General features: G+C 38.2%; 1 protein-coding gene across 1 annotated transcript in view; it reads right to left on the reverse strand.

Moving 5' to 3' along the window:
* sema4f (sema domain, immunoglobulin domain (Ig), transmembrane domain (TM) and short cytoplasmic domain, (semaphorin) 4F) overlaps positions 1-9838 on the reverse strand; it is a 47600-nt gene extending 37762 nt beyond the window's left edge. Inside the window, exon 1 of the mRNA XM_079452612.1 lies at positions 9163-9838. Coding sequence (XP_079308738.1) covers positions 9163-9250 — 88 coding nt within the window. The 5' untranslated portion in view covers positions 9251-9838. The remainder of the gene's footprint in view (positions 1-9162) is intronic.
* Positions 9839-14028: the final 4190 nt, after the last annotated feature.

Genomic DNA, 14028 nt, shown 5'->3' on the forward strand with positions numbered 1-14028 from the left:
ATATATTTTAGATAAACCCATTAACCACGGATGAACATGAGATCTCTCTCTTTTCCTCTTTCTCTTTCAGTACGGTATGACTTCATTTTGCATTTTACCTTCACATGCCATTGCCGCAGTTTATGAGTGTGTGTCATATATACATTATGTGATTAACAAATAAACTCCTTTCACACACCCTTTAAACACCAGGAAATATATATGCACATGTACAGGAACACCTATAAATGGCATCTTGTCTTTTAACAATGATAGAAAACATCTTGAGGCCCAGTTTTGATTAAATGCATTCATGATGCATCATGATCCATTCAAGTTGTTAATAGTCCATTCAAGTTAATAAATGACATAAATGTCTCAACTTGATTTTTTAAAATCCTTATAACACAATTTTAACTCTGTTGTTTAAATGCACAGCTAGTGTGTTATAGAATTCTCAATAAAGGGGCTTGAAACGAACACAGATAAAACATTATTTGTGAAATTAAATTAGTATAATTGTTGATTCAAATCCTTATAGTTTTTTAGTATTCTTTAAATAGTCCCAGTTTAAATTGTTACTTTTCAATTGTTGTTCCTTTTGTCCACTTATGAAAACATTATGTACTACTTTCAGATTCTATATTAATAACACAAATCTCAGCTGACTGTCACTAAGCATGGATGCCTTGTAACTATGGACACATTGAGCTCCTTACACAGAGAAGCCTTAAGACTACTATCAGCGAGAGAGAGAGAGAGAGAGAGAGAGAGAGAGAGAGAGAGAGAGAGAGAGAGAGGGATGATGTACAACAGCTGTATGCATCCACAGTCTTAAGCCCTATGAAACTGTACATATAAAACAAACACTCTTGTCTGGATTGAATCATTCATAACAGATTCATCTTTAAATACTATACATGGTTAAAATAATGTAGATAATCAAATATTATAAATACTACGTACATAAATATGTCATTTAGCTGGTAAAAATGTAACTGCATTGCTTAACTTAATGTCATAACAGAAGATATGATCGAATTTTTGCATGGCTTATTTCAGATCGACATTGTTGTACTGTACGTCACTGCTTTAGCTCAGAGTGAAAAGTGTTTAGCTAATGTATACCGAGTAATACCCACCAATCCAATACATAAATTCAATGTATCTAACCTTTGGACTGCTACAGTATTATGCATGCCTGCTGTGTATCTGTAAATTGATCTGCCACATATTTATAAATGTATGTGATCTACCTCTGTGTGCATATGACATGTTCGGCTTACAGGCCATTAGCATGTGGTTTCATTTTTATTGACCAAATGTAACTTTGTATCAGTTAAAGTCAAAGCACTGTGATGATGTTAGAGGGGAAGGTCACTTGCTTCACTATTAGGCAACACTAGGAGTTTACTCTCACTTAAGAAACCATGAATATTCATAAGCATTAATAGCACTGAAGTGATGGAGATGGCATTTTGAGTACTGCAAATCACTTTGAAGGATTTCATGCTTTCAAAGTCTAACATTTAGGTCGATAATGAAACTAATGAATGCAATTGCATGCATGTGATCAATGGAAATGCAGTAGTAATTTACTTTCTATCTTTTTCTTTAAACACAATTTTGTTTCTCTATTCACAGTTTTGTTTATGCAGAAATGAACATCATAATTTGGCTAATGAGTTCAAGATATCGCATTATGTGGGTTGGTTAACAAAACAACAGACCTATATTATCAGATCAGATTACAGCGCTTGCCAAAAATGTTAAATGTTTTCCTTTGTCTCAGTCTAATTGTATTTTATGGTAGTTTTTAATACTTAACTGAGTCAACGTGTTGTGTACCAAAGTTGACTCAATTTTATGATTTTAAAGCTTTAATGTGATGGGTGTGTCCTGCATTGTTCTTACATTATATGGAGACACCGAAATAACTACACAGCTCATAAACAGTGAGTAAGCTCTAAAGCGTTTGACAACTTCCTTTGTAAAACTACAGACTGTATTTCCTGTCTTCGAAAGGCAGGATGAGTTGGATGTGTGCCTCTGTGTACCTTCAGAGTTGTTTCCATCTCATCCTAGTGTGAACTAATGTTTTCAAACTAAAGAAAATGACAAGATCTTCAACCTGATATCCAAATCTAATGTTCACTCAATGACTAACACAGCATGAAACGCTCTACCGATGAAGCATCAAAGGACAGGCAAACACAGGTAGAAGGAAGCGTGCAACAGGTGGTTTATGGGGCACAGCTCAATAATAAAGCTTTTTATAGTAAAAAGACAACCAATCTGAAGTTGAGATGAATCAGTAAGAGCTTCTCCAAACCATCCCCAGGAGGAAAGCAATGCATTATTTAGTGACCTACAGCACATGCTGACTGAGACATTTGAATGTTGTGTATTAACATAATCCAGATGCGAAGACACACCTACACAAACAAACCAAATCTTCTTTGTGGTGTACTGCTCGATTTGACACCCAATCCACCCAAACCGACTCAAATGAAAATTACACCCTTAACCACAAATATTGAGCTCAAGTGAACCTTAGAAAAACTGAATGATTAAATTACTACTTTTTTCATTAAATTAAGGCCAACTTCACAATACATTTTACACTTGCAGTAATGCTAGGAATATGCTGATTTCGAATACACTGGCTTGGGTAAAAGTGACGCTCTCCAGAAGTGTACTCTAATGAGGGCATTCATTTACGCAGAAGAGATTCATAGACAAAAATTGGAAATACACAATTTACTGATTTCATCCTGATGCAGTGAAGACCGACCCTAAAAATGAATCATGAATATTTCTGTCAAGCACTACATCAGAACTAAATCAGTGGGCACCTTTAATGTATCCAGACGTTTTACTGTGGTTGTTCTGTTAATTGTATTTTACAGTATTTATGGTTTAGTGAGTCCAGACGTTTTATTCTCAACGGTAATTCTCATTAAATTCTCATTACTGTAATTTCTTTCTTAATTGTCATAAAAAACAGTCACGATGAAAACAAACTCGATTTTAATAGCCTTCATTTTCAAAGGGCAAACACATTTTAATTTTTGTTTTGGTGAAATATTCCAAGACATATCATGGAGATAATATTCATCTGCCTTCATGACACAACTAAACGTTATTAGACAAAGATTGTGTGCGTGCATGTGCAAGCTAATGAAATCCTATTAGTGGCTGACACACAAATACTTGCACCCCACACTATTACTTCTAGTCACATTCAGACTGCTACATTTATCTGCCTCATCCTTCCATTACCCTGTCTTTCTACTTTAACTTTGCTCTCTCTCCCTCTATCTCTCTCTCGCTCTCTCTCTCATGCTATCACAAAGCTTTCAGCGGGGTTAATATTTCCCCTCAGTAAAGTATTAGATCAAAGGCTGTGTGCTTTCAGAATTTCAGCCTCTTTTCAGGCTACTCTGCACCATGATTCGAAAGCCCTTTTTTGTTACTATAACACAACACTTGAATTATCATAATGGAACAAAGCAATAATGATTTCTTACCCAGTGAGATCAAGAAACACAAACGCACACATAGACACGGCTTCCTGTAGCACTCTTCACTGCCCTGCTTGGCTACAACCCAGATAATTTCAATTTGTGTAACACTCCCTCAAGAGAGACATGCATCAAAATAATTTCTTTGTCTGGGATTTATTCTGGTCTGTCAAAAGAGATGCATGAAGCTCAACCTTTTAGTTTGATGAGAGACACAGGGACACAGGGCAGCATCTGTTGCACAGCTCCTTAAGTACATGCAGAAAATCATTCAGCATCTTTTTCTCATTTACCCATTTATATTATAGCCTGCATCTGGACTTCCCAGCATCCACCTCTTTCCATATGGCCATGAACTTAAAAGGCTTTTTCTTTTTATACCAATCTGAAATCAGATAGCTAATGTTTAAGATCAGGCTCAGAAGTTGGGGGATACCGATCCTAACACAGTGCCAAACATCTATAACAAGACAGGTCGGGATAAACCTCTCCTTGACAACTTAACCTACATAAGTATTTCACAAGCCATCCTGTTTTAATTACCACCTCCAGTGCCCAATTACAGGCCAGCAATAAAGAAAGGGATGAAAGCGAGAAGGGTCCTAACAAGGCTTGATTTTTACATCCTCTGCCTTCCGCCCCGTGTATGCACACAGCAAAATCGCTGACTTCCATTAGTCAGGACTTTTCTGATTTAAACAAGGAGGGTCACATGCATGTTTGTCTGTGTGTGTGTGTGTGTGCATGCATGTAGAAAGAACTCCAGTCTTCCTTTGTTCTCTCAAGGCTGCATCCTGCCATTAAGGTTTGAATGGATTGCTGGGTTTCCTTGCTGGCAAAGTCAAGCTTGGAGCGGACCCCAAAAACAAATAGAGCCTGGCAGCCACAAATACGGGGTGGGGTACGACATAGAGAGAGAGAGAGAGAGAGAGAGAGAGAGAGAGAGAGAGAGAGAGAGAGAGAGAGAGAGAGAGAGAGAGAGAGAGAGAGAGAGAGAGAGAGAGAGAGAGAGAGAGAGAGAGGATGAAATAGAAATGAACGCTGATCAATCAAACTACAAGTGAGACAGTGAAAGAAAGAGTATTGAGCTACATTAACCAGAATATTGCATTAAATCCGCAATAGTGTTTGGGTGGATGTTAATGCATTGTTGTTAGTATAGACCATTTCAGATGATGTAAACAACGCTGGTCCAGATAAAACTTCCTGTTTCAGTTTAACAACTATGGTTGTCAATGGTGGCCAACAACTGTTTGGTTACAAGAATTCTTCCAAATATCTTTCTCTGTGTTCATCCGAGTTTTGGGGGGAAACCGGCACTGTAAAGTTTGAGCAATATTAATAGTGATGCTTCACTCAAGAATGAAAATTCTGTCATCATTTACTCACCCTCTTGTCATTTCAAACCTGTATGACTTTCTTTCTTCTGCAGAACACAAAAGAAGATCTTTTGAAGAAAGTTTGTAACCATACATCACTGGCCCATCACTTCTATTGTATGGACACAGATCTACTGCAAGTCAATGGGGACCAGTTTTTTCAAAATATCTTATTTTGTGATTTGTGGAAGAGCGAAAGTCATACAGGTTGGAAATGACAAGAGGGTGATTAAACGATGACAGAATTTTTATTTTTTAGGTGAACTATTACTTTAACACTACTAAGAACATCAAACACATCAAACCCAAGTCTCTATATCCAAAAGATTCAGTAATATCTAAGAACAGGTCACATATTCCTCCAACTCTGTTATCATGTCCTATCTTTCCCTCAGATCAATACTTTCCAATCAGTGCAGAGCTCAGCAGCTCTAGAGTTCGGTCTCCTCCCACAGGGCCTCATTAATCAATCAAGGCGCCTTGTCACATATTCATGAGCTGAGTCAGTGATTGGCCAATGAGAGCAGAGACACAAATGTGCTCCATTGTGAGCTATGGCCACTGCATCGCTGTGCGGGTGCAATGTGTGACATCCATTCTAGTTTTTTCAAACACAGGACAATGTAAAGAAATAATGCGAAACCCACATCTCAGTGAATACAAACTGGGAATACAGTACACACATGGACCAGACAGATCCAGGCTTATAAAAACAGATAGACACTCATTAAAATAAGCACATGAGACATTTAATGAAACACAGAGAGCCGCCTTCTACCCTGCAGTGTGAGTTTTATTGAGGGTGAAGTAGTCTGTACTCAGCTCTTCTGGTAAAGGTTGTCACAGTAGGGACCGTTACACCTCCCCCAGAGGGAGCACACACACACTGTATTTATGACACTTCAGCACGGAAACAGGTAGTTATATCTCCAGGTGTGGTATACAGTAGCTTAAAGGTTTGGCAGTATAAACAGCCAGCAGCCGGTGTATTGCAACCTTGAGCTATTTAATTTTTTGGTTTCTAAAGTTTAAAAAGCTTTACACTGTACAATTTATTAGGAAGTCGTTTTGTTCAAACGCTCAAAATGTCCATAGTTTCGGACACTAGGACATATGAAGAGTTTGGTTCCAAAATTAAATATTTTTTCGAAAATCATGTTTTTCATTGCACATTCAAATGAATATCAATCAAACTGCATTTGGTTTGCTTTGATTTAAGCCATATTGACTTGAACAATACAGCTAACTAACACAATAAAACAATGATAACATAATAAAGTTGTAAATGTTTTTTGAGTTAACTCTTTTTGGAACCAAACTCTTTATATGCATTAACATCTGTTTAAGATATCAAGCACAATTTAACTTTCCTATCCTGTCATTATTAGTCTCTCTTAATAAATCTGATCATTTAGTCATTTAGCAGACAATTTTATCCAAAGCGACTTACAAAGTAAGAGAAAACAATACTAGCAATTTGTGCAACAAAATAATAACAATGCATAGGTGCAGTAAAAATGGTCTAGCGCACCACAGTACCAGAAGCTAAGAAATGTTTTGGGGGGGATAGGAAAGTAGATAAGAAGTAGAAGACTGTACTAATGGGTCAGATGTTGACGGAAGAGATGTGTTTTTATGGCTAATCCTTATAAACAGACGAAAGTTATGATGTCATCATGAGCATTTAGGGTCAGTTTACCCCAAAATAAAAATTCTGTATCATTTATTCACCATCATGCCATTTAAAACTTAATAAATATTACTTTTTCTTCTGTACACAGCAGAAGATATTCTGAGAATTGTTTTTGTCAGTACAAGTCAATGGGGACCAATGTTGCTTGTTTACCAACATTCTTCAAAATATCTTCTTTTGTGTTCTGCAGAAGAATGTCAAGCTTGGATTAACACGAGAGCGAGAAAATTGAGAAAATTTGGGGTGAACTGTTCCATTATACTGACAAGTCAGTCTAATGCAATACTGTCCATTTCATCTCTTTTAGAGAATTGTGGCAACAGGTTGGATATCTGTGCTATACGGAGCAGAGGTAAGCGCTGAAAACATCAAGAGCGTCAAGAGACAAAGAGAGCCCAAGGTCTCCTGCTACTACTCAACAGGCTTTTGTGACAAAATAAAATGTATCTGATTGTTATACTTCAGTGCAAAGGGAATGGAAATACTGTATAATGGCATGTATTGCATGGGTGTGAGGGTGTGTGTGTAGTTTGTGTGTTATGTATTTGCTTGAGAGAAAGGTCCATGACAGAAACATAACAATAGCTTGAATTTACATGGAAAAACACTACTACGTTTACATGGCTGGAACAAACTAAGAAATTGAGGGGTAAAGAAGAGAAAAAAGTTTAAGTAAAGGTAATGTTGTCAAATTGGACTAGACAACCTTTTCACTAAATCAGATTGACCTTAGACATTTGACCTCAGCTGTCTGCCACACTGAGCTTACCCTTAATGTCTGAAAGGACCTTCATCAGACCTTGTGTACTGCTACCTTGCTGTTTTCTTTATTAAATAAAACATTTTCAACATTTTAGTACACTATATCCTAGAGAAAAATAGACAATCAACACAACACATTTTAGACTATTTCTAAATCAAAACAGGAGAATTACAAAGACAATCCCTCCATTGTCAGAAATATCCAAAACGTTTACATCCACAATTTATGTTAACAAAATGGGACCATACACAAGTCAAACTATCTGGTTTCTTTATGAGAGAGACTTAGCAAAAGGTCAGGAATTTGGCTAAATGTCTCGGCATATACAGCACACAAAAACTCCACTTCAAATCACTCCCATCACAAACGCTTCACAGAGAATTAAAGCGTTGTACCACAAAATTAATCCAGCTACCGTTAGATTGCTTACGCTAGCTATGACATTTACCACAAAAAAATCCAATGTCTCTTTGTTTGGAATGATGTGAAGTTTTCTGCTCATGCATGAGAGCCCATACGCTGTAGGAGTACGCATTGAAAAGAATGCAGAAGTCATGACCATGTGTAGGTGGTGGTGAGATTTTTGAGAACAGGGCACGGGACTCACCTAAAGCGCTTTACTAATATACTTTAAAGACAGTCACAGCATGGATCTGCTCATTGAGCTACAAATAAAAAAATATTGCATAAATACCCTATCTTATGACTGTCTAAGGATTGTTTTCTAAACATAGCAGTTGGGAAGGTCTTAATTCACGCTTCACATTAATGTCTGAAAGGTGCACTGTGATTTAGCTACTAATCGGTTTCATGTGAGAGGCATTAGACACACAAGTGCACCCATATGAGCCAAAGGATTTTTTCTCCATACACCCCGGGCTGGCGGGTCACTCCAACATGGATGAGCTACACTGGAGTATACCATTTTTGATTCAAAGGATGGTCATAGTGTTGCAAACTGTCTCAGCGGTAACCAGGACATAAGGAAGTGCAGTGTGCTAGTAAAATAAAGATGGATTACATTTATTCTGACTGCGTGTTACATTTTAGGAGAGAAGGACTGGTGTGTATAGTGCTTCAAAGATGGAAAGTAAAGCGAGCTTCATCGTTCTTGCCCACGGAGTAACATTTCGTGTACTTTCAGCACCATCGACTACCGGGAAAGCAGTTTGTCCCAAACTGTCATCTTTCGTTTTACGGTAGTCTGCATATAAATGCGCATAAAAAGTGCAATTTTGAAAGTAGCTGAGGGGCGAATTGAACAGCTGAGAAAGTGAGAGAGTTTCGGCTGAACTGCAAGAGGACGCTAGTGAACACATCCCAATGCAACGCCCCATCATTTACATTTACAAATACAGACAAACAAGGCTGGAGAACACATGTAACTCACGCAAAAAGGCGATTCCCGGAGATCTCACATAGGTATTTCTCAAATCTAATCTTATTAGAGGAAATATTAAGCAGATATAAATTGTAGAAGTGATCAAGTGTATATGCAATACAGTAATTCGCACACAGAGATGCAGAAGCGATTTTCATAAGATGCTGCTATAAGAATACACAAACAAACAGCTTTAATATATAGCAGAATTGGAAAACACGTCGGCGGCGGTGCTGTTTTTCCTATGGTGAATCATTTACATAGCTTGAAAACGTGAGCGCGCACAGGTGGTCACCTGTCTCGCGCGTGAGTTACCAGACTTTCTTTACTTCGGTAAACGTCAAAAGAAACGCTTCAAATGATACTTCATTATGTGTTTGTTAAAACAGCTCACTCGCGTTTTATTTCGAGGTTTACTTCCTACATGTTGACAAACAACTCACCTTCATGCTTGTCGATGGTCGCGCTCCGGGACACGACGGCTGAACCCATCAACAGACTTAAAACAAGAAGATCGGTAACCGACTTCATGATCCGACAATCCGAACCGCACTTCTATTAGTTCGGAGGGAATCCTCAATGTCCGGTCTCAGCTCCAGGTCATTATACAAAAAAGGTTGTAGATTTTGAATACGCAGGATAGATATATAACAACCGCGACTGGTATAAATATAGTGTATTGTTTTACTTCATTTTATGTCAGCATATTCTTGCAGTACGCGTTAGAATAGAAATCAAACGTCAGCACGTATACGGTGTCCTTTTTCTTATTATAGCAAAGCCGACCCCGGAACACAATCTAGCTCATCTCACAAAACAGGTGTAAACCAATTCCGCTGGCGTCCGAGAAAAATGGTAAACTTTTCCGAAGTTGAATCCAATGTGCGATACATTCAGAACCGTAAAGCGCGTGCGGCTCCGCTTTCAAAACCCTGCAGTCCGTGCACTGGCTGAGCCCAATTTCAATGGTCCCACATAACCACCGAATATTACCGTCCGACCAAACAATAACGGAATATATCCCATGTAGAATTTCAGATATAGTGAAGGTGGAAATTGAGCAGCGTAGGACAGAAAACCAAAGGCGTGTATTTCCTTCATATAGCATCGGCAATCTCCAACAGCCGATACGGCGCTGACGCTACTCAAATATAAAGCCCCGCCCCGTTTTCAACGTCACAAGACAGGTACGCGCTTCGAGTCCTTAGATCAACTTACTTGATAATTATAATATTTAGATTCTCATTCTGCAATGTGTGATTCGTTCGCCTTTATGTTTTTATTGATACATTCAAACTAAAAAAATATTAATAGTGAAAATAAAATCTGTCTCAAATATGGTACTATTAGCTGTCGTTCATTTGTGCATTTAGATAAGATTGATGTTAGTCGTCGTTGCGACGGGACTGTGTATGATAAATGAGAGGGTCTCATAGAGGGAGGGATAAATCCACTCTTATAAGCACCGGGGAGGGCGGATTTGCGCAGTTCACGACCCGCTGTCCATCTGCCTCTCTGTAATCCGGGCGAGAACAACGACATCTGAGGGGTTCAACCACTCGCTGGATTTCACGGGGCAGAAGTACAAAGGCCAGCAGGTTCAAAGGTGACAGAGGAACGAGTTGTGGGGCTGAAGGAATTATTCAAGAAATATACAAAAACGTCCGAGTTAAACCTGGATTGTTTTAACAAAAATCACAGCATTAGGAATCAATGTTGACAGATGACGCCCTCCTCTGGACAGGTGCATCCGGTTTAATTCAAACAAGAAAGTGCACCACCAGTGATGATCATAAAACAGTCATTATAGTAATTCCAAGGTTTAATATCTTTAGCTGCATAAATCAATAGGTACAACTAATAATCGAGTGTCACCTGGCCAAGTGGATTCTGCCCTTATTATGTCCTTCTTAACCTCTCAACTAACTAGACATGAGTTGCACTCAACCTATACTGAACCCCAGAAACGAACACTTCTTTTATGAGGACAAAAGGACAGAAGAAAGCATAGGTGAATTCCTAGAGGCCCAAACGGAGCTGTGTGCTTTTAAAAACTGTCCTCATGTCAGCTTCCCATGCCAAAATAGGCCCACATCATTTCAGACTCCACAGAAAAACCGATCTCTGATCTGCTCTTTAACGTCTATCTCCCCCAAAGGGCATCATTTATAGAAAGACCAATCAGCTGTGGCATGCTGAGAAAGCCGTAAAGGGATTGTCATGGAACTTATCTGGTGGAGGACATTGTTATTCTTCCCCTGATCTGAGAGACTTACACAGTGTGAGGCCTGAACCCTTGAAGTGAGGTCTCGATGTCCCCTGAGCAGAGAAAAAGAAGCGGTGCAGTGTACATTGAGACCCCTACAGAGACGCCTTTTCGGGGTATTTCTAAAGGCTCACATCCACAATGTAATATCTTAATGGAGGAAGTATAAGATGTGTGTGCGTGTATGTGTGTGCGACCCAGGAATAATCATAATTTTGATTTATTAAACAAATTTGATGGTAAATATATATTAACTATTGAATTAATGCACATATTAATATAGCTTTATCGGATCAAATTAATTGCTAGGTCATCATTTAGATAGAAACTCACTTACAACCTCTTTATTTGTGTGTAAGAGTATTTTGTCAGCCAGACTCAGAGGTGACCTTGCAGGAGAACAGCAACAGACAGTATCCCAGTATGATTGGATTATATGGTTGTCTGGATAGGAATGCTCTAGTCACAATAATCCTTAATGTAAATATATGAGTGAATTTGCGATTGTGTCTGCATATAAACAAAATACAACGCTAGAATGTAATTGTGTTAGTTTACGGAGTCAAATATCATGTTTGCTGGGTGATAACAGCATGAAAAAATAAAACTGTACAAATATGTAAACAAGAATGAAACTAATAAGAACAAAAAAGGGGGGGAAATATGTTTACATTATATCTATGCATTTGGCAGACACTTTTATCCAAAGTCAAAATAGCTTTTATCTGTGTTTCTGTTCTCTGGCAGTTAAACCCCATGACCTTTGCGCTGCTAATGCAACGGTCCACCAATTTTGCTACAGGAACACTATTGACCTATAGGAACACTGTAGCAGTGTTACGCAGCAATGTGATCAGAAGTGATCACTTTAAACTGTCAAATGCAAATAATTTTATTAATTCTCATAAAACTATACAAAAGATAGAATTGTAACCAAAAGACGTTCAAGATGCATTGGAAGGCAAAAGCCAACCCAACATGCACCAGGTCATATTAAACCGACAGCTATTTATTCACAAAGATATGCAGAGGTTCATGGGTAGTTTACAAATATACATACACATGTTCATGGTGTGACAACAAAAATGTAGAAAACAAACACATTTACGGTTTATCTGTCCAAACACAAACTAAATGCACAAAGCAAGACCAAATCGATATAAATTAGCAAAATATCAGCAGCTATGGAAACAGGAGCACAACAGGACACCATAAATTTGTCAACAACAGAATTTTTCATACACCGACAATAATGGGCGAACATTTCCCAGCTGAATAATTTTCCATTACATCAGTGTGTATTCCAGTTTATTGTGACCAGTCCTCCCCCTCCCCCAAACCTTTGCCTCTCACCTCCAATAACTCCTCACCTTCCTCCACCTCATTACTCCAGCACTGTTCATTGACTGGCTGGAGGAGCGTGTTGAGTCACCATACGCGAAACTGCAGGTCATTAAGCAATTCTGCCATTCAGCATTTGGTCTTCTCCACCCGAATAACAACAGTCTAACTCGTACGTTAAGATCAGGCAACTGGACCAACAGGACACAGGTGAAGTGATAACATCTCGAGATATCTGTTTACTATCTCTGGTCAACAATCTTAATCTGGTCAGTGGTCCTTGGGCAGACCGACACGTCGGTTGACTTTTAGCTCTGTGCTGGTGCTTCATTGAGGGGGATGGTGAGGGTGTTACATATACTAGGGATGTTTTCCATCCCCCCATCTTTGGGCAGAAATGTAATCATCAAGAATGTCAAGAAAGAAGAGATTCGATGCTGTTCAATATGGGAGTGTGGGGTGTAAATATTTCCAATATTATAGATCCAATTTTGTAAAGATTATTTATTAAGGGATTCGATCATTGAAATGTATTTCTGAGCATGATCTGCATAGGAATTCATTAAATGCGGAAGACAAAGAAAATGTACATTGTGGTGTTATCATTTTCCTTAATCCATAAGTGGAAAATGCTTTAGCGAATGTACTTGGGCTACACGTAAATTGGATTAAGTGGAATTGAAGTTTAAATTGATTTTGGTGGGTTTTGTTGTGGAGGAGTAAAGTTTACAGATGTCTTCTGAACAGCCATATGAATGGCTCAAACCATGCTCTGGTTTGCTATCCATCTCCGAAGCCTCTAGAAATTCATCCATACTCAAGTCTGACAGCAGATTGATTTCTGATCTGTAAAACTCATTAATGCACAAGGCTAGAAGCAATAGTCGTAATCGATTAATAAAGGAGCAGTTCACTTTAAAATAAGCATTCATTGATCTTTCCACAGTAGGAATAAAATGACTAGGGAAAGTCAATGGAGGCTTATTTTAAAGTTAACTACTGCTTAAATAAAACAAGATTTGTCAATCAACAAATATCTTATTTGTTGACGGATTGATACTACACAAAAAATAATGAAATAAGCCTACAAACTATTTAAAATGATCTACAGATTTTGTCCTTGTCCTGTATGGACACAATAATAGTGAGACATTTATTTTCTTTTGTGCTCTTCGAGTCATATACTATACTTCTATATTTGTTGATGGCGAATAAATGATGACAGCATTTTTATTTTTGCTCTATCCCTTCAAGGACATAAGAAAAATAAATGGAAGTTTTCACCCAATGCATATTCATTCGTTGGATGATATTAATCCAGAATTCAGCAGAAACAGATAGCGTATGCTTTCAACCCGAAGTCAACCTAATCCGGGTTGCTGAAAAAAGAGAACCTTGGGCTAGCTACACCCACACACATATGAAAACAATGAAAATGTCAAACCATTCTGCGCCATTACTGCTTTAAAACCTATAATACTGTTTTAATATAGTTAGCCTACTGCAGTATGCACTAGGACGAAGAAGGCTCTATTTGATTTAATAAGCACCTTATGAAAGAGCCATTTGCACAATTATATAGACAAACTCACCATTAACATTAATTAGCCTATTGCTCGGACAGGTAGATCTGCACACCCCTTAAAATGAACACACATACACACATGTACTCATTTCCATTTGCTTTTACACAATGAATATA

The sequence above is a fragment of the Barbatula barbatula genome, assembly GCF_947034865.1.
Source record: "Barbatula barbatula genome assembly, chromosome: 1".
In the NCBI taxonomy this organism is placed as follows: Eukaryota; Metazoa; Chordata; class Actinopteri; order Cypriniformes; family Nemacheilidae; genus Barbatula; species Barbatula barbatula.